The sequence below is a fragment of the Ascaphus truei genome, chromosome 17, assembly GCF_040206685.1.
Source record: "Ascaphus truei isolate aAscTru1 chromosome 17, aAscTru1.hap1, whole genome shotgun sequence".
Classification (NCBI taxonomy): Eukaryota; Metazoa; Chordata; class Amphibia; order Anura; family Ascaphidae; genus Ascaphus; species Ascaphus truei.
Genome location: NC_134499.1, coordinates 3,886,101 through 3,911,152, shown reverse-complemented (window position 1 = coordinate 3,911,152; position 25,052 = coordinate 3,886,101). Strand labels below are relative to the sequence as shown.

The 25,052-nt window shown below is 43.9% G+C and overlaps 1 protein-coding gene across 2 annotated transcripts in view; it reads left to right on the top strand.

The window, feature by feature from the left end:
• The window catches only part of CACNA1I (calcium voltage-gated channel subunit alpha1 I), a 274,871-nt gene that overhangs the window by 94,055 nt on the left and 155,764 nt on the right, over positions 1-25,052 (top strand). Inside the window, exons 2-3 of one of the 2 annotated variants that reach the window (XM_075573743.1) lie at positions 18,058-18,169; positions 18,566-18,699. The exons of the other annotated variant lie outside the window; for it this stretch is intronic. Of the exons in view, the coding sequence (XP_075429858.1) occupies positions 18,058-18,169; positions 18,566-18,699 (246 nt within the window). The remainder of the gene's footprint in view (positions 1-18,057; positions 18,170-18,565; positions 18,700-25,052) is intronic. 2 annotated transcript variants of the gene reach the window in all.

Here is a 25,052-nt window from a genome sequence, read left to right as displayed (position 1 = left end):
GGTTTAAATATATGATTGTATATTTATATATTTATATATCCATGTATTTATTTTTGTATGGTCATGTATTATAGTGTTTTATTCTTTTTTGACATGCTTTGTATTTCCTATAATTCCTGTTTGCTATATAAAGATTCTGGACTTTGAACAGCCCTTGTTGGGAAAAGCCCTGCTCGGGACTTATCATTCTATTTGTTTATGTTTGCTGAAAAGAAGCTGTATTATTTTTGTATGCCATATTTTTGAGGCTAAATAAACCGGCCAATTCAGAAAGCCACGTGTGGTTGCATTGTCCCTGCAACAATGTCAAATAATATTAGTGCGTACAGTATATGTTTGTTTAATAGTGCAGAATGGATATGGGATGCTGCTATCTTTAGGAAGTTAAGGCTCCTGCTGTCTCCCTGCTGGCAAAATGACAAGCACAATTTAATATTTTTTATCCACGAATAAATAGATTTAAAGGTACGCTCCCAGCTATGTATGCATCATGTACCTCCTCCCCATCTCCACGCATTGCTTAATATAATCAGTAATTATCACCGTTACTCATGCAGAATTGATTCAAAGTATTTGAATGGATTCATTTACTAAATTACTTTTTTGAAGCCACCAGCTCAACATCAATCCTGCAGCTCGATATATAAACCCATATACACTGTTCCAACCTCTCTCCATTTTGCTATTTGATACTGCCTCAAGCTGGTGATTTTTAATTAGCAAATGTTTTTAAACATTTGATTGAAGCAGGGGGTCTCCAGAGCTGAACCCCATTAATTTCAGCTCCGGGCCCCCCCCCCCTCCCTGTTTTCCGAGATACAGACCTCCGTACTGTAGGTGGCGCTGGTAGCTGCTCCGTTTGGCTAGCAGGGTTCACATAACGGCAGAGTTTAAAGGTTCCGCGCCCTACATCCAATAGGAAGCCGTGACATCATTAGGTGCAGCTTCCTATTGGCCCACGTGATGCGGGGGCTTTAAACTTTTCTGAGATACCGGCACAGCCTCTGGAGGTCTGTATCTCAAGAAGCAGGGGGTCGCTGGAGCTGGAATTAATGGGGTTCAGCTACGGAGACCCCCTGCTTCAAACCTATGTAGAAATAATAATTTTTTAAAAAGCGCGTGAATTGCTCCTTCACAATTCGCCCCAGAACGCTCGTGTTGTCAGAACATCTCATTCTAACATCTTCTGGAAATTCTTATATCATAACATGATACATTGAAGCCGTGTCATAAATGTCAAACCAGGATATAAACTGACTTTATTGTGCCGTTCTGGGGAGCATAATGGTGTCTGCTGCATAACAACATAATCGAATTTTCAATTTCCTTAGGCAGTTAAAGAGAAGTTCTCATCAACATATAAATTGCCCTTATTTCCGTCTCGCTGTTCCCATGAAACAACTCTCACAAGTTTCAGCCCCACAAATATTTCCCTCTCTATTTAAGAAAAAAATCGTTTTCTGCCTTTCGGGGTTATTTAGTGACGCAATTTCTGTAACAGGAAGTATCAGGGAAGCTGTGATCCTCCTCTCCCTGGCTGCTGCTTCTTGTGGAACAGTCAACACCTGTCCACCTGTTACTGGGCACCCTCTTTCCTTCCTACAGTGTCACCAATCCAGCGGCAAATTAAAGTAGATGGCTACTAATAATAGAAATTTCGCATTTCATTTAGAGCAGGGGAGGGCAACTCCAGTCTTCAAGGGCCACCAACAGGTCAGCTTTTCAAGATATCTCTGCTTCAGCACAGGTGGCTCATTCAATGACCGAGCCACCTATGCTGAAGCAGGGATATCCTGAAAACCTGACATGTTGGTGGCCCTTGAGGACTGAAGTTGCCCCCTCCCCCCTGGTTTAGAGGTTTACATTTTGACGAGTAATCAAGAAAATAATGGAAAGCGTATCCGAATAACCCCTGATGTGTTTATCAGGTGCTCTGTTGGCAAGACAAAAGGAGTCAAGCTTTAATTATAAGGTTAAATTTGACTTCGCCACAACATGACTGCTTCTAGATTGTGCGTATTTTAAGAGCCGAGCAGCTCAATATTTTTAAATTAGCTGGTCGGAGGGGATTTTGTAACCATAACAAGGTGATAAAACCTTCATTTCTGTGCTCACTGGATTTCCCCTTCAAGGTACAGACTATCGTTGCTGAGGACAATTAGGTATTCAGCTAGATCCCTGCAGAATTTAAAATAAGGAGCATACCCTTAGGTGTCCTTGGTGTAAGGCGGGGGTTGGGAGGGGAGCGTCTCAACTCCAGTCCTCAAGACCACCCCAACAGGTCAGGATTTAAGGATATCCCTGCATCAGCTCAGGGGGTGCCATCGAAGACTGAGCCACTGATTGAGCTACCTGTGCTAAAGCTGGGATATACTTAAAACCTAACCTGTTGGGGGGTCTTGAAGACTGGATTGGAGCCCCCCTGGTGTAAGGGATAAGATGAAGATTGTGCTCCACTGGTCTTGTGTCAAAACAATAGTTCATTTAATTTTGAAATCATATTAGTTTGACGTTTCTGTCCTATTTTTGGATCTGCTGGACATTGCAGAGGCGTGCATCCATGGCAGGACACTACTCATGTTGAGAGTGCATCTTCTTTGATATGTCTCTTGGTGTAAGGAAGCCATATAGGAAGGTAAAGAATGTAAGACGTTTAGGAATAGGGAGAGCAGTCAGGAAGATGTTTTTAATGATGAATGAGCGACCAGCAAACGAATATTCACTAACTTCACCTAATACAAAGACTAGCAGAATGATGAAATAATCAGTGAAGTGTGGTGGTATTATGGGATACATAACACCACTAGTTTTGTTTTACAGGGTACCCCTTCTGTATTTGCAAACCTCATTTTGTTTTGTTTTTGCAGAATAATCATTGCTGACCCTACAAGGGGTTAATGGTGTTTTCTAGCATTTCTATTTTATAGGGAATTTGTACAAATTCACTGATGCACAGACAGTACAAACACTATGGCACTGATACAATCAGTCTAAACACAGACACATAATACAGTGATATACAGATTTACACATGCACACACGTGTACACCGAGACACACGCATGCATATGTACTGTTAGGAACTGCTGGCATTACAAGCCTGTGCTTTTTGTGTGATGCATCCAATATGTTGGAGGTCACATGAATGGAGAGGCACATGTCAACAGGATGGTGGAGGGAAGGGAGCCTCTGCCCATGGAAGAGGACAGTCACCACCCTTGGAGATGTCTTCCCATTGGGTCTGGAGATGTGTTCCTCATGCGTAATAAATGGCACATCTTGCTCTGCATGGAATTGTCCATCTCATTCCAGATCATAGTGCTGCTGAGTTTCATTATGGCTAGATTATGTGCAGAACCGGGACCCACAGACAGGTCCATGACTGGAATGTGCAAGCTAGAGACTGTTTATGACAACGCCCGCACCATGAAATGTACACAGAAAAAATGTACAATCCAGAACAGACGCCGAGGACGGCGAGATGCCGAATACAGCGAGACGCTTAATACAGCGAGTATGGCAAGACGCCGAGTATGGGGAGACACTGAGAACAGCGAGATGCTTAATACAGTCAGACGCAGAATATGGCGAGACGCTTAATACAGTGAGACGCTGAGTATAGAGACCAATTTTTATTGCCCTGAACTACAGTACGTGCATGTCACAGCTGAATTCATTTAGATCAGAATGTATTGAAGAAAGGAGCACAGCATCCGCGTCCGCAGAGTAGAAAAATAGATGGGGCAACTTCATAGGTAGAAAAATTGTATTTATTGCACAATCAGCTTGGCAATAGAAATATAGGAAACGCACCAACGCGTTTCATCCAGTAGGACTTTATGAAGGTGTAGGGTGATAAGCTTAAACATACATTTTATAGGGTAAAATTTGCGCCCAAACCGGCATTAGGATGATGTCCTCAACAAGCATCCCGAAATTGGGTCGCATTGGAGATGCGCCACTTCCATTGGTCGGTCATGTCAGCTGACATAATATTGAACAAAAACCAACTTTAATCAATCAAGGGATACGAACAATAACAAAAAGACAATAACAAACAATGTGAATGATTAAAAACAATACTTACAAAATGTATAATAATGTAATTGGCCAGGTCGGCTGACATGACCGACCAATGGAAGTGGAGCATGTTGATTACGTCATCCAAATACCGGTTTTGGCGCAAATTTTACCCTATAAAATGTATGTTTAAGCTTATCACTCTACACCTTCATAACGTCCTACTGGATGAAATGCGTTGGTGTGTTCCCTATATTTTCCCTGACGAAGAAACCCAGCATTAGGAGTTTCGAAACGCGTAGGAAGGTTTTTAGCCATCCAGGGACCCCGTAGCTGTGCACACCAGACGGTGACGTCAGCAGGAGGAGACGGTTGGAAATTACTCTGTTGGCAGCAGACCACGAGGACCGCAGGAGATCTCCCCGCACTAACGGACGTCCTGCACCCCACGGCGAGCGGCTATCCCTGGCAAAGACCCCGAACCACTGTACATGTCCTACTCATGGACGGTGAGTAGGATTTCAGTTTTACCACACGGCGGAGCAACGTAGCTTCCTTAAGCACAAGCGCTTGGAAGCCTATTTCTTATACAGCAGGAGAACTATCATCTTGTTTAGCAGGAGAAAAGTCTACTGTTTATTAATTGTTTATTAACCATATACATGTTTTATATTAATTGAGGTTACAATTGTTTTAACCAATAAATGCTCTTTGTATCTTGTCCACCACGGCAATTGTTGTCTCAAAGGTAATACACTATTGTGGTGTTTTTGTTTATTTCTTGTTCCCTTCTCTGAGGTATTCCATGTAAGAAGAAATTACTACACAAGACTCCATTCCACTCTTCATCCTGAAGCGCCATAGGAGGCTACTCCACACGTAACTTCTATTTTTGTTTGAGTGTTGCAATTGAGGATAGAGGTGCATTAGGACATCTCTCATTGTGAGGCTATAGGTTAATAATAATGCTTGTCGATTTCTATAGAATTATTTCTTCTTAAGTAAATCTGACAGTGTAGAAAGTACTATGCACCTTATAATCATAGCTATGGTAATGGGGTATGCATTGTCTCTGCCAAGGTCGCTTGAGTAGGCAGTGAGACCAACTCTTCCTGTTAGCAGGGGGCACTGCAGGTGAGGATTGAGGTGTCCATGCATAGATCTTTCAGCAGCATAATGTTAAACCAGAATATATATGTAAAATCAGACATCTATCCAAGAGGAGCTTAAGCGCTGGGTTACAAGGAGTGTTCCAGAGCGTCATTATGATGCATTGGAAGAGCCATGTGGTAGGCAAGCAGGTAATTATTACAGTTGCATATTGAAGAGCTTTGCAGCAAAGCTCTTCAATATGCAACTGTAATAAAGCTGTGTTGGGAATCTAGCAGGGACATTGATTTGAAGTTTCGTTCAACTAGGGAGTTACTGGGACTGGTCGGGCTGTTACTGGAAATGGTGGTGTGGGTCGGGAGTAACTGGGACTGGTCGGGCTGTAACTAGGACTGGTGGGGCTGTGGCTGGGGGATGCCAGAGAGGGAGAGGTAGGAGGCAACTTAACCTGGGCTTTCTGGATGCGTTGGAGCATGGTAATGGTGGACACGATCTTAGATGGAGGAAAGATGGGGACCTTATCCATAGCGTCTATGTCGTCCGTGGACAACTGGCAGGATAGGGCATCAGCCTTCACCTTCTTGGATCCTGGGTGATAGGAGACTCCGTCAGGGTGGAAGGCATTTCCCATAGCAGGCAGACTCTCAAGTTAGTATCTGTATTGAAGTCCAGTCAATATTGGTTATGAATGCGTAGCCAAGGAAGCCCCAGAATGACATTGATGGTTGGGGAATGGATAACATCCAGATGAAGAACCTCATGGTGCACACCACCAACCGTGACTTTGACCGGAGTCGTCTCTTGCGAAATGACCCCAGATCCCAACCGTCTACTATCAATAGAGGAGATACCCAAGGGCATGTCGTTTCTCTGGAGAGGAATATTGACTTGCTGAGCGAAGGCTTTATCCACGAACATACCGGTAGCTCCAGAATCTACAAAGGCCTTGGTAGAAACCGAATGGTTCTGCCAAGATAAACAGATGGGGATCATCAGGCAATTGGGAGATGGGGATATTGTGTATATGCCCAGAGGCATCTCCCCTGTTTGTGTTGGGCACTAGCCGTCTCCCTATTTTCTTAGGACAGGCCTGTACCATATGGCCTTTCTCGCCACAGTAGAGGCACAATCCCACAGAGCAACGGGGCTGCTTCTCCCGTTCAGAGCGACGCATATTGTCCAACTGCATGGGCTATGCCGATTCTTCTGAGGCATCATTAGGAGGACCCTCAGGAGGTGGGACCAATGGAACAGACCGGACGGACCCTGTGATAACGGCCCTGCTCCTGACATCTCTACCTCATCCAAAGGTCGAGGGAAATGCAAGGGCTGATCAGGCCTTCTAGTTCAGTGGGAATATTCCTGTAAGTTAATTCAGCCTTCAGTCTCGCCTCAATTCTTTGATGGAAAGCAGACTTCAGGGCCCCCTCGTCCAATCGGTCTCTGCTGCCAGGGTCCTAAACTCAATCGCATATTGTCCCGTGGTGTGGGAACCTTGTTTAATCTGCAGGAGTGCAGATTCGGCAGAAGCCGCACGACCAGGAGAATTGAAGATTGACTGGAAGGTCTGCATGAAGGCACCGGAGTGATCCAACAGGGGGGAGCCTTTTTCATAAAGGGGGGACGCGCAGGCTAATGCTTCATTCGTGAGGAGGGAGACGATGTATGCCACCCGAGAGCGGTGGGTAGGGAAGGATGATGGTTGTGCGTCAAACTGAACCTGACACTGGTTCAGGAATCCTCTGCAAGGTGAGGGAAGGCCTCCATAGTAGCTGGGAGTAGAGATACGGGGTTCCTTTCAGACCACAGGTACTGGCGCAACTTGACCATCAGAAGGCGAGGACGGAGACGGAGCTACCCTGGGAGGGCTGAGATGACTGCACGTGGTTTGTAGTATAGAGGAGATTGAGTCCAGTACAGATCAATCTTAGCCAGGCGAGTCATATGGGCTCCCAGGAGCTGGGCCTGACGGGTCACGGTGTTCGCTACCTCTGCAGGGTCCATTGCTTGGCTCGTGCATCGTGTAATGTTGCTGACTGCAAAACAGGATATGGACCCACAGGGCAGAGGTAGGGAGTAATACACCGACCTTGGCCTGGGATCAGAGACCGGGGATGCAGGGGTAATCAGGTATGTTCCGGGGTTGAGGCAGGTGGCAGGCAAAGGGTAGTCAGGTCCTGTTCCGAGGTCAAGACAGGCAGCAGGCAAAACTCACCCCACAAATCAAGCATCCCAATAGCCTGCACTCATGGCTATTGTCCCCACACCCAGTCACTCCTACCACCCATTGTGGACAAGCACAGCCATCTACAGCACTTATTTCCTCACCTATTGTCTTTGTAAGTTCCCCATAAACCTTAGATTGTAAGATCTTCGGGGCAGGGATTTCCTTTACTATTGTCTGATTTTGCTGCACTTATTGTATTGTTATAATTCCCTGTACTGTATTCTTTGTGAAGTTCTGAGTACACTTTTGGTGCTACTGTATTTTAATAAAGACATACAATACAATACAAAACAAAGGCAAGGGAGAGCTCAGACATGACAAGGTATCCAGTACTTTGCACAAGCAAAAACTAGTAGCAACTGCCTGCTATTTAAAGGCCAGAAGCAGTTGCTGGCATGAGGGCCAGAGAGAGGCTGACTTCCTGTCAGGAAGTGAGGAGCAGGAATTGCCAGGAAGCAAGATGGCCACGGTAGCTTCAGTGAGGGTGAGAGGTCACTTCCTGTCGGCAGCCATCTTAGGTATTCGGACAGATCCTTTATACTATGGTATGTCTACTATGGTGCTATCAACTACACCTACCATGATGATTTCAACTACATCTACTATGGTGGTCCATCAAATTGCATCCTAACCTTTAATCAATCATTTACAGGACTGTAAGAGATGTATGCAGAGGTATTTAATGGAGACCAATTAGGGTGAAATTAAATCCTTGCTTTTTTGCGCCTGTTCAAGGGCAAAACACACAAAAAGAAACAAAATAAAGGCCTACTCCTCTTTGGAGAATAACTAAACCTTTACTCCAGCCCTTTCTAACTGGGTGAATAGCTACACTGGTTACCACCCTAAACACACACACATACACCACACACACACACACACACACACACACACACACACACACACACACACACACACACACACACACACACACACACACACACACACACACACACACACACCAGTCCAACAAGAAAGTTTCTTATCTGTTTCTGTTGTTGTAGCTGTAGGGGAAGGCCTCTCTGTTCTCCTCGGTCAGCATCCTTGTGTGCTATGGCACTCTGTGTCCAGGTATAGAGGACTTGTGCCCTTGTCTTGCTGTCCGATACAGTCCTTTTGTGTGCATCAAGACATCATATTTTCCTCAGGTCAGCCCAAATGTGAGCTAAGGAATCTCTCTCCTGATTCTCACATCAGGCTTGTTCTAAGAGTCCTAATCAACCAGATGGAGTCTGTTTGATTGCCTGTGTGCAATTAACCATCACACTGCTGGATTTAGAGGCAGTTTCTCTCAAACAGTGATAAGTCCTTGTTACAAGGACCCTACCCTATAGATTACTCAGAATGATTCCATTATAATATTATCGTGGATAAACAGTCAATACCTAATGTCACTCTTTATCATTGATTAAAACCATGCTAGCTTCTCATTAGTGAATGAAGTATTTTGCCTGTGTTCTTTATTTTAAAATAATTGTCCACTTGTAGATGCAACTGGTTGGTTATCTTCAATAGCCATTGTTACATGGTTTGTGTACACGTTTATACATTTTACTATCGCTGGATCCTTGCAACTTGACAGCTATATATAATGCTGTGAGTTTTCAGCAGTATCCTATTACTGTAAACTCCAAACATCAGTAATGTGAACGGCCTTGCAGTATCACCTAGGTAGGGCAGAACCACTAGCACAGTTGCGCTGGGATTGAAACATTTTACACCTCCACAAAGCAGTGCCAATACCTAATGTCACTCTTTATCATTGATTAAAACCATGCTAGCTTCTCATTAGTGAATGAAGTATTTTGCCTGTGTTCTTTATTTTAAAATAATTGTCCACTTGTAGATGCAACTGGTTGGTTATCTTCAATAGCCATTGTTACATGGTTTGTGTACACGTTTATACATTTTACTATCGCTGGATCCTTGCAACTTGACAGCTATATATAATGCTGTGAGTTTTCAGCAGTATCCTATTACTGTAAACTCCAAACATCAGTAATGTGAACGGCCTTGCAGTATCACCTAGGTAGGGCAGAACCACTAGCACAGTTGCGCTGGGATTGAAACATTTTACACCTCCACAAAGCAGTGCCAGCACCCCTGCAGTGCCCCATCTGTGCCAGCTGGGATGGTAGCCAATGCAAAGGAACAGCTACATTTCTCTGAAGTGCCTGCAAAGCTACTGTATAGGGGAAGGATACTGCTAATGAAAATTGAAATGCAAATCCTTTCCATGAGTGAGGAAAGACCTCGTAAATCAGGAGTGACAGGAAACACAAGGAAACTCATCAGGAGCTATTTGTCCAATCAGGGAATGTATTGTGTATCACAGGAGAAAACCTGTACTTGCAAGACTAAGCAGAATCTGTTTTTCTAACCAACCTGACCCGCTCAGAGATATCTCTCTCCGGGAAACCTTTGTACTCTGGTAATATATTTCCCAACGCAAGTGTGAACATGATACATTTTTGTTGTAATGTGCCCTATCCCGCCTCCTTCTCCCTTGATGTCCTACCCCTCTGAGTTACCATCTGCTTTCCATACCAAGCCTCAGGCCAGTGAAAACAAAGGCAAAAAGTACAGCCTCTTTCTGCCTCTTTCTGTGGTTTGGACATTAGGTGATGTGGAGATTCTTCTACCAGGACAAAGGATGGATCGTGGCGGAACTGTCAAAATCTGTTTCCCGGAATTTCCCAAGCTTTCCATTCAAAATCCGTTGAATAGATGATTCCAGTTTCATTCCAGATGGGTTCATTCGTAACTGCCACTGAATACAATCCAGCTGGATTTTTAAGAATGCAATCTGCGGATTCCACAATTCGTTGTCACGTTGTTAAAAACCCACACATTTATTAATGCGAGGAGAGGGAGATAGAGAGAGCCCCCCCCCCCTGCAGATTTAATCTGAGTGCAGATTTTGAACAATCGGACCACAGATTATTAATCCACCACATGGATTGTCTGTGATAGAAAAAAACCCTGACAAGGGCAGATTGCACTTTTTGGGACTGATCTGGGGAAATCAGCAGACAAGAGGAACCAGCCGATCCGAGGTGGATCCAAATCCGCAAAAAAACATGCACTCACCTGTAGCCTAATGGGGACCTAAGTCTTATAGAACGAGACGTCCTTTGAGTTAGAACTTGGCACTAAGAGACACCAAATTAAAATTACTCTTTGTTTCAATGTGCTCTAAATGCGCCTTGATTGATGGATTCTGTTATGTTTTTTCACCTATAGATAAGGGTTTCACGTCCTGTTCCCAGTAATGTTTTAAATGTGAATTAACGTATCGTAGTAAAATGTAATCATATTTATCCCAGCTATACATTTATCTGCCTGTATATACAGTATTACAAAACGTCATTACATGTCTATCGGTATAAATTAGAAGCTAGTTAGCCTTTCCTCTGCAGGAAATAATGTTAGCAGCTATCCTTGGTGCTGAACGATCCACACATTAAAGCAGCAATACAGGTTAACTATATATTCTGTATATACATTTTTATTACAGGGAGCAGGGAGTCTCCGAGCTGAACCCCATTAATTTCAGCTCCAGGGACTCCCTGCTTCCAGAGATAATTACCTATGTAGGGGGTGCTGGTATATCTGCAGAGTTTAAATGTCCAGGTCACGCGGGCCAATAGGAAGCCACACCAGATGATGTCATGGGTTCCTATTGGCCCATGTGACGCGGGACATTTAAACTGCCATTAGTTTAAGGAACACAGTTTCTCTGCCTGTAGAGATACCGGTGCCCCCTATGGAGGTAAGTATCTCTGTAACATGGGGTCTCTAGAGCTGAAAGTAACACCGTTCAGCTCTGGAGACCCCTGCTTCAATCCTGTAATAATAAAAAAATATTGTTTTTTGATTTTAAGTTAACCAGTATTGCTGCTTTCCCCACACCGTCTATCCATGAGAGCCATACCGTGGCCACAGCAATACGATCTCCGAGTACATTCTTCCCTTTAGAATAGCTTCTAGCGCAGCCTCCCAGTGTTAATTGATCCGCCGCAGTATAATAATAATAATATGTTCTTTTATAGCGCTGCTTGTTTTACGTAGCGCTTTAGAGAGACATTTTGCAGGCACAGGTCCCTGCCCCATGGAGCTTACAATCTATGGTTTTGGTGCATGAGCCACAGGGAGATAAAGTGAAGGCCGAAGGTCACAAGGAATTGAACCAGGTTCCCCTGCTCTCAAACTCAGTGCCAGTCAGTGTCTTTACTCACTGAGCTGCTCCTTCTCCCAGGTTCCCCTGCTCTCAAACTCAGTGCCAGTCAGTGTCTGTACTCACTGAGCCGCTCCTTCTCCCAGGTTCCCCTGCTTCACACTCGGTGCCAGTCAGTGTCTTTACTCACTGAGCTGCTCCTTCTCCCAGGTTCCCCTGCTTCACACTCAGTGCCAGTCAGTGTCTTTACACACTGAGCTGCTCCTTCTCCCATGACACAATACTGATTAGAACTATGTACTTCTACTACTTCTTCTACTTGGAGAATAGAGACCCAAAGAATTTTATTGACTCCAACAATTACGTCTTTGTTTACCTCTAGTGCACTCTGCCTCCTTCCAAACTCCAGCAGAGACGCCTGTGTTATGGACGGACAGGATTTCAGAAGTTTCAATCAAAAGAGCATCAACTTTGTGACCCCTCCAATGTATGAACCCTTTCAGAGATACATTGCAGGCCTCTCTTTACACAGAATGGTTTAGTAATCTGGTTTGGGGGCCTGTAGATGTATACTCAGCATTATTGTACATTGCAGCATGTTCAAGTTTCCTATTATTTTTGAACGGTGTAGCAGGCTCGTGGGGAAAGGGTTTAAACACCTCACAATGGCTGCTTTTAGGTTGCATGTGTTTGGAAAAGCAAGAATCTACTGCAGGAGTTGAGAGACCATTACATATCTCCCACCAAGAAACTGTTGTCTGATTGTGCTCATACTAACCTGAAATGTCTCAATCTGCAATATCAAACATTTTATTTCTAATCTTTTTTTCGGAGTTAATGGTCTGTACTAAAAAAGAATGTTCCCGTGAGCCAAAAAAAGTAGGCAATGCGTCAGAATCACCCGCCAAGTTAAACTTGGCGTAAACCCTAAAAAGTCTGTTAATAGTGTTAGCGCAGAATTAAATTGCTATGTATCAATCAAAAAATGTATTTGACGCAGCACAGATGTTTCATTATGTAGGTTACCAAAATGGCTTATTTTCTCAGTACTGCAATTATACATACGTAGTATTATACTAATCATTTATATTTACAAACACTACTTATAAATGTTAAAAAAAATACAGTTCTGTTTGAATTGAAATTGTATCAATCAGGTATAGAACATGATTCCTTTCAGATAACAAACTATGCGTCATATGTACGAAGTCAGATAATGACCTTCATATGTACAGGGAATATTGTATGGAGGTTTGTAGTACAGGCATACCCCGCATTAACTTACACAATGGGACCGGAGCATGTATGTAAAGCGAAAACGTACTTAAAGTGAACGACCTTTTTTCCACTTATCGATGCATGTACAGTACTCCAATCGTCATATACGTGCATAACTGAAGTAAATAACGCATGTATAACAGGCTCTAGAGTCTGCCCGCTTGCGCACAGCTTCGGTACAGGTAGGGAGCCGGTATTGCTGTTCAGGACGTGAGGACAGGCGCATGCGTGAGCTGCCGTTTGCCTATTGGGCGATATGTCCTTACTCGCGAGTGTACTTAAAGTGAGTGTCCTTAAACCGGGGTATGTCTGTACAGTATCTAGCCACACATTAACTAAGTTATGGTGAGTAAAGAAAGTGACAGAACTCTCTACCATACTGTGTACAGCAAATACAAATCCCGCGTGTGAGCCCATTCACACGTCTCAGACAGGTCTGCAGCCCTGTCCTCCCCCATTATCTCTTGGCATACAGTGCTTCCACTGCAGCCAGGGATTCTGACTAATGACATGCAAATGAGCACTCACAGTGTCACATTTTGCTTCTAATCCATTTTAACATGAATCCCTATAAGCTTCTGCCTGCAGCATTACACAGCTTTTCAGCACAGCCTGGGTTAAAGAATTGCAGAGCCAGTAACCTACTCACAGTATTTAGTATTTAGCAGTAACATTTTGATGCACAACAAAAATTCTAATATGATTTTAGGACACAGATCCCTGTAAGCATTGCTTGATATTCACTAGGGAGCTGGGAGAAGAACAGGATTTGTAAAGAAGAGACCGTTGAGGTTTCAACTACCCCTCAAGCTGGTGCATAAAAGAGGCAATCCAAGCAGGCACCACTTTGCTTAGTGAATTTTAACATAGTATCGAAGCACGGGGTGCCCGTAGCTGAAATTAATGTGGTTCAGCTCCAGGGACCCCCTACTTCCGTAGATACAGACCTCCATAAGGGTTGCCAGTAGTGGCTCTTCTCAGTTAGCAGGGATCACGTAATGGCCGCTGTTCAAAGCTCCAGCGCTCTGGAGCAAAACAAAGCTCCCGGCCAATAGGAAGTCATGATGTCATCCGATGTGGCTTCTTATTGGCTCATGTGACGCGAGAGCTTAAAAAAGCAGAGAGATACCGGCATGCTCTGCAGAAGTAAATATCTCTGGAAGCAGGGGGCTCCTGGAGCTTAAATTAGTGGGGTTCAGCTCTGGAGACCCCCCCCCCTGCCCTACTTGGAATGCTCATTTAAAAGATATCACAACTTATGATAAATCTTCACATCTCCAAGACCAACGCTGCTATGAGAATTCTGAGCTCTCGGGCAAAGGAGAATCCAGCACACTTATATGTCATGAAAATATATTTAGTGGAGCTTTTATTCCAGAAAAGGTAGTGAGGGCACCATGTTAGAAAAGGGTCAAAGGGCTCCTTCATAAGGTCTGACCTTATTTGACCTTTCGGTGATCCGCACGCTCCACTTTTTATATTCTTCCTAGTGTAGACGTGTGCAGAATTCTGTTCTGGACGGGAGATTAGCTGAATGTAACCGGATGCCTGCATTATTCCCAGGCCACAGCAAACCCAGGACACATTCAAGCAGCAGCACTGGGTCATTTACTTGTGAATCATTTAGAAGACAAACCAGAAAGCAGATGCATTCAAAATAGATGCAAGAGGGTCACATTAAACGAACTGCGTCAGGCACAGAAAGTGCATTTATCACGGATATAATGGAAGCAGTATACAATATTCAGGGAATAATGAGGTCTAAAGGATCTTTTACCATTACACCAAAAGGATCCTTTACCATTACACCTAAAGGATCCTTTACCATTACACCTAAAGGATCCTTTACCATTACACCTAAAGGATCCTTTTAGCATTATACCTAAAGGATCTTTTACCATTACACCTAAAGGATCCCTTACCATTACACCTAAAGGATCTTTTACCATTACACCTAAAGGATCCCTTACCATTACACCTAAAGGATCTTTTACCATTACACCTAAAGGATTCCTTACCATTACACCTAAAGGATCTTTTACAATTACACCAGTTGTTTTTCTGCCACTCAATGAAGTCAGTTTCATTTAATCCGTGTGTTTCGCTTTGGATCGGCTATAGATTGTCGGGTTGTGGGTGCAGTTAGAATACTTATTGTTGGTATTTATGAGAATTCTCCCTGGGGTTATAAAACCATCCCTGTGACTTTATTTGAATGTCTTGGGAAGATGTTGGAACTGAAATAGAAAAACAGCGTCCGCCTTCGCCTACCTCCTTTTGATTTCATTTTCAAGGTGAAACAAGGCATTTTAGGCCGTTAACAAGACTTCACATTGTGAGTTTTGTGCAATAATGGGAAGGAATAGCCATGCGGCTGTTCTGTCCTTCCAATATGAGAAATATAACGTTCTATACATAGTCCGAAAGCTGTGACCTTCTAAAACCATGATGTGAGGCCAGAGGGAAAGAACAATTCTTTATTCCAACAAAATGTGAAAAATGTAAGTATTTGGACCAAACAGAGAATTTTAAAAAAATAGAGAGAAAAACATGGCAGAGAAAAATACAATATCATTTAATGTGGTTATGGACAAATGAGAAAAGTCGACTCGTATTGAAACAGAGATTTCAATCTCGGTTCATTTGCATAAATAAATATATTCTGCTACTACCTCAATAGAAATAAATAAGTCAAATGTTTCCATTCTTCCAGGATTTTCATGAGGAATCGCTGAAGGGCCAAAGTAGTAGTTAATTCAACTTTTGATGCAAATATTGTGCTGTCGATTCAGAAATGATTATTAAGCAATGCTGTTCGGTGGCTGTTTCAGAATCTGTTCCATTATTCCTTTATGTTTAGTGCTGGGAGGCAGAGGAGAAGGGGGGAATTGGCACTTTTCCTGTAATGCAATGTTCCTGAATATGTTTGGCTAAGTGGAAACAAGTCAACACACTCATACCATTAGAGGTAACATCTTCAATATTAAACATCGAGCTAGATACTTCTTGGCTGATGTCGCATCTTTGGCAGGATAGTTTATCTGTAGAATCGCTCTTGTAAAATATGTTTTCTGGACGTTTTTAAGAAAGGGATTTTGAGTAACAAAGATACAATGTAATTCATCTAATAGAACAAGCTGATCCGCTGGCTCGAAATCAACAGGAACATACTCAATGAGCCCTTATATACATCTCAAATCACAGTACATTATAACCCCTGGGCAATGAGTTGCGGTGTTCTGTGGCAAAACTGGGGTTACATTTGAATGATCAAGAAAAAGAAAAAGAGGGGCGCATATATAGCAAGCATAAATAACTTTATAATGTAAAAGCAATAAAACCCACAATTGGCAAAAAATATATATAGAAAACAAAATGATTGCCTGAATTATGGATGCTGTTGTAATGAAGCCCGATTTAGGGGTTTCCCCTGGCGATCTCTTCTGTCGATCTTCGTTGGTTTCTGGGAGGGTGAGGGGAAAACTGAAGCCGATGTGATGCCGCAGTGCTGTGCTCCGATGGAGCGCTGGCTCTCTGGGCGGCGTGCTCAGGGGGGGTCGTTGCTGGGGCTGGGGCTGCTGCAGTTGGAGTCCTCCTCGGTATCCAATCCACCCAGAAGTGACGTCACGTCAGATGATATCCGGTCGCGTCAGTGGGGGAATCCCCTGGGCTGTCAGCTGAAGGTTCTCAGTTGTGTCAGGCAGAAAGCAGGCTCTGAAAGTAGGCTGTAACTTACGCATAGACCACTGTGGCTAAGGTGGACCTGAGAGCTATTCCAAAAAGTATCTTATGGTTCTGGAACTCCATACATTTGAAAGAGCTCAATAGAGAATAAGAGGTGAAAAAACAATTCAGTCTGAGTCTGATAATCTGGATCCAGGTGGACAGCAGACTCTGACGTAGGTCTTGTGTAGGCTTTGGAAACAGACGCGATCCTTCAACAAAACTGACATTTATAGGACACAGTAATAATACCCAGTGGAAGGTCAAGGAAATTATATTATTTATTTATTTATTTATTTATAAAATGTTTTACCAGGAAGTAATACATTGAGAGTTACCTCTTGTTTTCATGTATGTCCTGGGCACAGAGTTATGATGACAGATACATGGTTACTGCTGCGGCACAGTTTATTCGAGCATTTGCCCGTTCTGTGCCGCAGCAGTAGCCTGGCGCGCGCCCGAGTGTGACGGGCGCGCGCCGAAGCAGCGGAAGAGCGCCCTCCGATCGGGGCGCTCTCCCTACCGCTGCCGGGTCCGCCGGGTCCCCCGGAACCCCCTGCCGCTGTCCCGCGATCGCGGGACACCAGGGCTCCCTCGGGGAGCCCCTGGACACGCGTGCAGGGGGCGCACGCTCCCGATGACGCGTGACCGCAGGGGCGGCCACTAGCAAGCCGGGAGATTTCCCGGCTTGCGGTACCGACCACACTTCAATAAAGTGTGTCGGTAGTGTACATTAAATGAACAGGGTTAAACATTCAATTTACAGACATTGCATGGGCAGTTATAGATAATATATGTTTATGGGAATTGTAACAGAGCATCTCTAACATCAGCGAATGGCAACAAATGTCTGACATCCTTTGGTTGCCCTTCAGCTGCCACCTTTGGAGAGATTTGTGTGGTCTCATATCAAAGAGTTCTCCTGAGGTGAAGTGATAGCAGCTGGAAGCAAACAGAGGAGAAGGTGACGAAATCCAGGATTTAATCGTGTATTTCACGCACAGGGCAGCCTGTAATGCTTTTACTTTGCAGAGGGTTTGTAGATGTTTCTACCTTAGGAAGTAAATTTGAGTATGGAAGGAAAGTACATGGAGTCAGAACAGATTAACTGTGTTGTAAGAATCCAGCTAACACAAGAGAAGAGCTGTATTTAATGAAGGGGATTTGTGGGTACCATGATAGAACATGACTAGATCATTTCCTTATATGAAAACGGTTTGAGTTCTTCATTGCGTCTAGTTATAAATCACTACCGGGCCAATATATATTTTTAAAAGCCAGTAGGAAAATCCATAACTACACCTCATCCTCCTGACTTCCATAACAATCATCCTTCTTTCATCAGTCTATTTTGGGGTTGTCCTTTAAAGGTAAAATATTGAAAGCCATATAGAATTGGCCCCCATAGTATCCACCATATTTTGTGCCATGTAGCAAAAGATTAATAGTTGATACTAACCAGCATTGGTATGAGGGGGGATTCGCACAGAGCATAAAGTTTTCCTTAACCTTCCTTCTTTCACCTGGTTCGAGTGCCTGAGCATGATGGTAATTCTCCTGAACTGTGTAACCCTTGGAATGTTCCAACCCTGTGAAGATGTTGACTGCTCATCAGACAGGTGCCAAATTCTTCAGGTAAGTCTGTACAAGCTCTCCACACCCATACAGAACTTTGTAACTAAACAGTACTAATAGCGATCTGCTGAGTTGACATAGTACAACAGATGCAAAGTCAACTGAGGCTAAGACAACAGAATCTCGTATGTGTATCGCAAGCAAAATAAACATTTTTATATTGTGTTATTTCATTATACAGTCTAGTGCTGACCATGCATGGGGAGAAAGGACCTCTTCTCCAAGGAACTTCAAGCCTTATTATGAACCTTAACCCTATACTTCTCTATCATTCCCCTGCCAGTGCGCAATTCCCTCAGTCATTCCTTGTAATCAAAGTTTTGTAGGCATTATTCTGATATGGGAATTATATCTGCTATGCTAACTCTGTTCTTTCTACCCTGGGTATGATGTCAGGTATTTGATGACTTCATCTTTATCTTCTTCGCAATGGAGATGGTGGTGAAAATGGTGGCCTTGGGCATCTTTGGAAAGAAGTGTTACCTCGGGGATACTTGGAATAGACTGGACTTCTTTATAGTAATGGCTGGGTAAGTAGCCCTTTTCTAAAACTAACCTAAACTCAGTTCAATGTGCAGTGTGATCTGCTATGGTTCAGGAGGTGGTATGGTTCCAGGTAGTGAAAGGAAGAATGGTAAAGGATTGGGGAAGACATCTGTGAGTAGCTAGGAATAAGTGCTACATATTCACAAGTAACAGATCAAAGAGGTTACAAAACCAAGTGCTGAAATAGAAGGGTAGGAGATCCATGATAGCTGCAGATGTCAGTTTGAGCATTGTGTGTCAGAAGGTTGGGGATCAGATGTTGATGTAGGTTTTTTTTATGTCTCAGTGGACAAAGATGATAACAAAGAGAGGTGGAACCAACAAGATGTGAAAGAGCTAGATTCTTCTTCACTATGTTGGACAAGTTGTTAGAGATATGGGGCCATATATGGGGCTAAGCCATAGGACAGGGGCGCGCAAACTTATATTGCTGCGTCCCCTGTGTGCCGGCTCCAGAGCTCCCTCCCCCCCCCCCCCCCCAGTGACCTGGCGTAAAATGACGCCGAGGGACACGTGACCGTGAAGCGTTTTCATAACGACACGATACATGACCCGCAGCGTCCTTTGCGCCTCATTGTCATGGCGACGTGACCAGAAGCCAGCTGAATCCCAGTAAGTTGAAGTTGCAGAGACTGTGCGTGGTCCCCCGGCATTTAATTTAAATGCCTCGGGGAAGAGCTACCGCCCACACCCCTCCCAGAAAAATTTAGTGCCCCCCAGTTTGCGCATCGCTGCCATAGGACACGCTACGACCTATAACAGTGAATGGACAGCAGGTGTCTTATTGCTTAGCACTTCTTAGTAAACATGGCCAGTTGTATTTACTTAGGTTTAAATGAACAGTCTATCACTGGTTGGAAATGAACCAGCAGCTGTGAGTGGTTACAAGGATGAGAGTGGGCACTTTCACTGGTATATTGGTTCAGGGTCCTAGGAAACGTGTTGTTTTGGTTTTCCTGGAGCCTGATATTGGATTTTTTTTAGCTTTGGAAAGCAGGAAATATTTGTTCCGAAGTTCGATTCGAATTTCCAAATGGACTTTTATGTTGGCAAAGTTCTGATTTCTAACCCACGCCACTGCCAATCCTCATTAAAAGGGATAAATCCTGGTTATGGAACTTTTGTTCACCTGCAGACCTGCAGCCTGACACTGATACACGTCGCAGCGTTTTGTGTAATTTGTGTCTTTCTTGAACAGAAATTGTACACTGAATTTTTTTTAAGGACATTCAGTGGCTTTGAAGAATTCACATGTACAGTATGTTCATATGTTCATAGAGTGATAACACGCACGTCACATGTACAGTATGTTCATAGAATTATAACACGCACGTCACATGCAGAGTATGTTCATAGAATGATAACATGCACATCACATGTACAGTATGTTCATAGAATGATAACATGCATGTCACATGTTTAGTATGTTCATAGAATGATAACACGCACATCACATGTACAGTGTTCATAGAATGTTAACACGCACGTCACATGTTTAGTATGTTCATAGAATGATAACACGCACGTCACATGTTTAGTATGTTCATAGAATGTTAACACGCACGTCACATGTTTAGTATGTTCATAGAATGTTAACACGCACGTCACATGTTTAGTATGTTCATAGAATGATAACACGCACGTCACATTATTGTTTTCTCATTTTTTGCACATCAATATAAAAAAGACAATTACAAATCAGGTTTGATATGGGGTAATAAACCAAACCATCAAAAATATCTGTGTTAAAGGGTCAAACCCCTTCCCCCCTGGGGGTCTCTGGAGCAGAACTGCATTCATTTCCGCTCTTGGACCCCCTGTACATGTAAAGAAAAACAAATAGGAAGGAGGCGGGGGGGGGGGGATTCCAGAAGAGAACTGCTACTTTAAACATAATAACAGGCCCAAATTAATTTAATTATGCTACGCCATAAGTACCGTTCAAATGAATGGAAGTTAAGGCGTGCTAAAGCTTAGCACCCCTTAGTGAATCCGGGCTTTAATCCTTCCAGTTCTAACAGGGCATATTCAAAGGGGCGTTTTTTCCACCGTTTTTTCCATCCAATCCACATATGCTGTTATGAATTCAGATTGATGCACAGCGAATTCAGATTGATGCACGTGCGTCTCAGTCTCTGCTCCAGTTCCCCCTATCTCTCCCTTCACCTGTAATTTGTTTCTGTGAAGTCGGCGTTTCATTACAAGAGACGGAGGCTGCACAAAGTGACAGGGAACGAGATAAGCAGGAACACAGGGAGGAGAGTCAGAACGCACATGCTAGATCTCATGCGGGAAAGGGAAAAGCGTCCCCAGAAGAAAATGAACAATGTGCAGTCTATGATTATGGTGATATACAGGTGTAAGGTGGCTTACTGTTCGCGGCACGAAGCCGCAGGAACCCGATCACCCCGGTGTCGTAGAATTATCTATGCGTGGGGTCCGATCTGGAAGCATGGACCACCCAGTCCTTCTGTACTTCCAGCTACCCAAAAAATCATTCGGAAAATACATCTTAAATTGCCCCCCCATAATACCATGCATATGTGTAACTTATTGTGTGATGCCTGCGTGTGTTATCCGCAGCAATAAACCCCAGGAGTGACCTTTATCACAGTATTAGTAAGAATACTAAAGAGCATTTGGAGTGGACTTTTGTGATAGGCAAGTCTAACTGGTAGATATACACTAGAAGCTTTGGATAACTGGAAGTGTGGATTCATACTCGGTAATGCTTTTACTGTATTTTCCTTTAAAAAACAGAATTGGTTCAATTGGTTCATTAATTGCCACCGGGGTACAATGTGGCACCTTTTGCCCTGCTCTTCCAATTCAAAACCAAGCCATATAGTGAAAAGGTGCATTTTGGGTAGAAGCTATGTAAATCAGAAAAAAATAGTATCTCAATCGCTTGGCTCCCTCTCCTTGGATTAATTCACAGTGCCATGTATAGAAATGTCTTGTATGGAAAATACAGAAACCCTCACACAGTACCAAGAAAAGAGCATCCCTGTTAATAGCTTCACAGTGAGCAGTCTGAGCTGTGAAGGACCTGGAGTCCCTCTCCCATCCCTTTAAATGAAATAAACACATACACATCTTTGGGGAAACAAGGCTACAGCTTTATTCAATTATATCAACAACCAGTGACCTTGCCGGGCTGCCTGTCAGTGACCTTGCCGGGCTGCCTGTCAGTGACCTTGCCGGGCTGCCTGTCAGTGACCTTGCCGGGCTGCCTGTCAGTGACCTTGCCGGGCTGCCTGTCAGTGACCTTGCCGGGCTGCCTGTCAGTGACCTTGCCGGGCTGCCTGTCAGTGACCTTGCCGGGCTGCCTGTCAGTGACCTTGAGTCTTGGCATTGCAGGTGCTTGCAATCCCGTTCTGCCGCTGGATGCGTTATTGATCATGGGGAACATTCCCAAAACCAAATAGTGACCCACGATGTACCACCCATTACCATTTAACTCGCACAGTAATTGGGCTTCAGCCTGGAGAGGCAACTTTGCCATTTTTTTTTTAAATGTGGCTTAGGACTTCAGTTTTCCAATAGTCGTAAGTGCAGCTCGATAATGTGTAAAGAGCTTAATATGAGTGCACTGCTAGCTTATTGTTCCAGCTTTCATTGAATAGTAATAGGTAAAAGCAATGAAAGATGTATACACACACACACACACACACACACACACACACATACAGTATACACAAACAAACACACACACATATATATATATGATAAGTATATTAACATTTTCTTATTACCACTATTATTATTCCCCAACTATGTGTGGTATTAATACTAAACAAGTAAGTTATATACAAACGTTCACATACAGTTTATATAATATATAAAATGCTGATAATGGTAAATTGCTTAAAGAAAAGGGCACAGAAACACACATACTGTATCTATATATAATCTGTTTGATTTACTACCACAGCCCATTTAATAATACAGTAGACCTTGTGCTCTCATTACATTCATTACCATTATACAGTATGTCACAAAACACAATTAGAGCTGCATTTAGTAGTCTATTTGTAAATCTGATACAAGCGCAGTGCATTTTCCTATGAACAAAACATGCCTAGGCTTAGCATGTGAACGCTAAAACTCCCTGTCATTAAATAACCCTCCTTGTGTTTGCACTCTCCCCGTTCTACAGATTGCAAGCTCTGCAGACCAGGCCCTTCTTACCTACTGTACCAGTCTGTGCTAATATAATTTTACTGTCTTCACGCCCCTATTGTACTGTGCTTCTGAATATGTTGGCGCTTTCAACTCTCCCCTGGGTGGCAAATCCCATGTCCCCACTGGGAACTAAATTTGGCTACCATCCATCCGTCAGGAACCTGGAACACAATACAAGGTTACATATTGTTTAATAAGCAGTATAACCCCATATCCTTCACAGATTACATTGATGATGACTAAACAGTCTCCTAACATAAAGAACTGCTGGATCCTTACTTGTAGAACTTGGGATCAGGCTTTTGGATCACCCGTCCCTCAAAATCTTTTACCAACACAGAATGGACGTTGGGGCACCAGCCTGCTGTCAGAGTTCTACCCTGTTCTTAAATATACCGTTTCCCACCATCCATTCTCCCGTGATGGTACATATACAGGAATCGGTGATAAATTCCTGCATACTGGTTTTGGACTTAAGATAGGCCAGAACATCTTGCTTGAGCCAATCATGGCTATGGTCCTCTATCTCTTGCATGATCGGCTCGGGTACATACGGGAAATCGTACCCATGAGACTGACGGTACCGGTTTCTTATTGCCCTGTCAGCTTTGCTAAGCCTTAATAACTTTCGGCCAGCTCCTTGGCCGGGTAAGACTCAAAACTTAGACTCAATGGGGTCCACCTCCTGGTAAAGAATAAGGGACCCTGGGGTGTCCTAGCTCCTAAATGTATTTCTCCCAAACGCTTACGGATGGCTTCAGCGGTGTCCCCTGAGGAGAATGAGCCTTCCTCCCACCAATAATCCACTATGGGCCCATAGACTTGTACGAACCGAGTCCTGTTCATATTAGCGACATAGCCTTGGAACATAGGGTCCCACCACCTAAGGGGTTCCCTGGACATAGGTTCAGGTCTGGGACTATTGGACCTAGTGCCCACCTGGGACGACACTCCAGATGTATTAGACTGCTGTGAGGACTCCCTGAAAGACCTAAAAGACCCCAGAGACTTAGGCACTCGAATAAAGTGGGACCCTGGTATCTCCCCATCTGAGTCGTATATATATATATTTAACCATTTGGATTTCCCATGATGTAGCCAGCATCATGGGGACAGGCACTCTAGGGGCTACGTTATCAGTGGCCAACTCCAACCCTCAAGGGCCACCACCAGGCCAGGTTTTCAGTATATCCATGCTTCAGCACTTGTGGTGGATAATAACTGAGCCACGGATTGAGCCACCTGTGCCGAAGCAGGGATATCCCTAATACCTGGCCTGTTGCTGGCCCTAGAGAGCGAGAGTTGGCTATGTCATGAGGATTCTGCTCATTTTCTGGGGTAGGTCGCGTCCGGCGGTCTGTCCGGGGCAGGAAATGGAAGAAGAGAAACCCCTCGTCTTCTGTTCGCGTCACCACGGACGTCACAATCACGTCACCGCGATGGGCTGTAGGGGCTGCGGCACTCTGGTGAGCACTCATAGGGTTAAAATAGTAGGCGTAAGGGGCAAGATACTGACATGGTAGGAGTTAAACTCACATGGCTTCTTGGCGGTGTCGCCCCCAAGACGAGCCCCTAAAAGGTTTAAAACTTCCAGTACAAAGCTTAGCATATATTCCACGTGTGAACACATTCACGTCTCAGACAGGTGTGCAATCCTGCCCTTCCCCGTTATCTCTTAGCATACACGGCCGCCAGGGATTCTGGTTAATGACATGCAAATGAACACCCCATGTCACCTTTAACTTCTTACCCATTTTAACATGGGACCCCTATAAGCTTCTGCCTTCCGTATTACACAGCTTTTCAGCACAGCCTGGGGAAAAGAAGTGCAGAGCCGGTAGCCCTACTCAGAGACAGCTTTTCCACCTTTTGGGTCTCATCAGTGCGAGGCTGGTTATACTGGCTTCCCAATGGGAAGCTGGTAAGTGGGAATAACCACACATTAAAAAAGTTATGGTGGGTAAAAAAGTGACAAATCCCCTCCCTCGTACAAAGCATAGCAACCCTTATACAATGAGTGCCACCGCCTCCTCTCTGCCGCCGGCGTCTCAGCTGCCGTATCGCCTGCATTTTATTACCTGTAACCTTTTACTTTCTCATCATTCCAGCTGGGTTTTTTCTTCCCTCCATAGATAACAATATTCATTTAGAT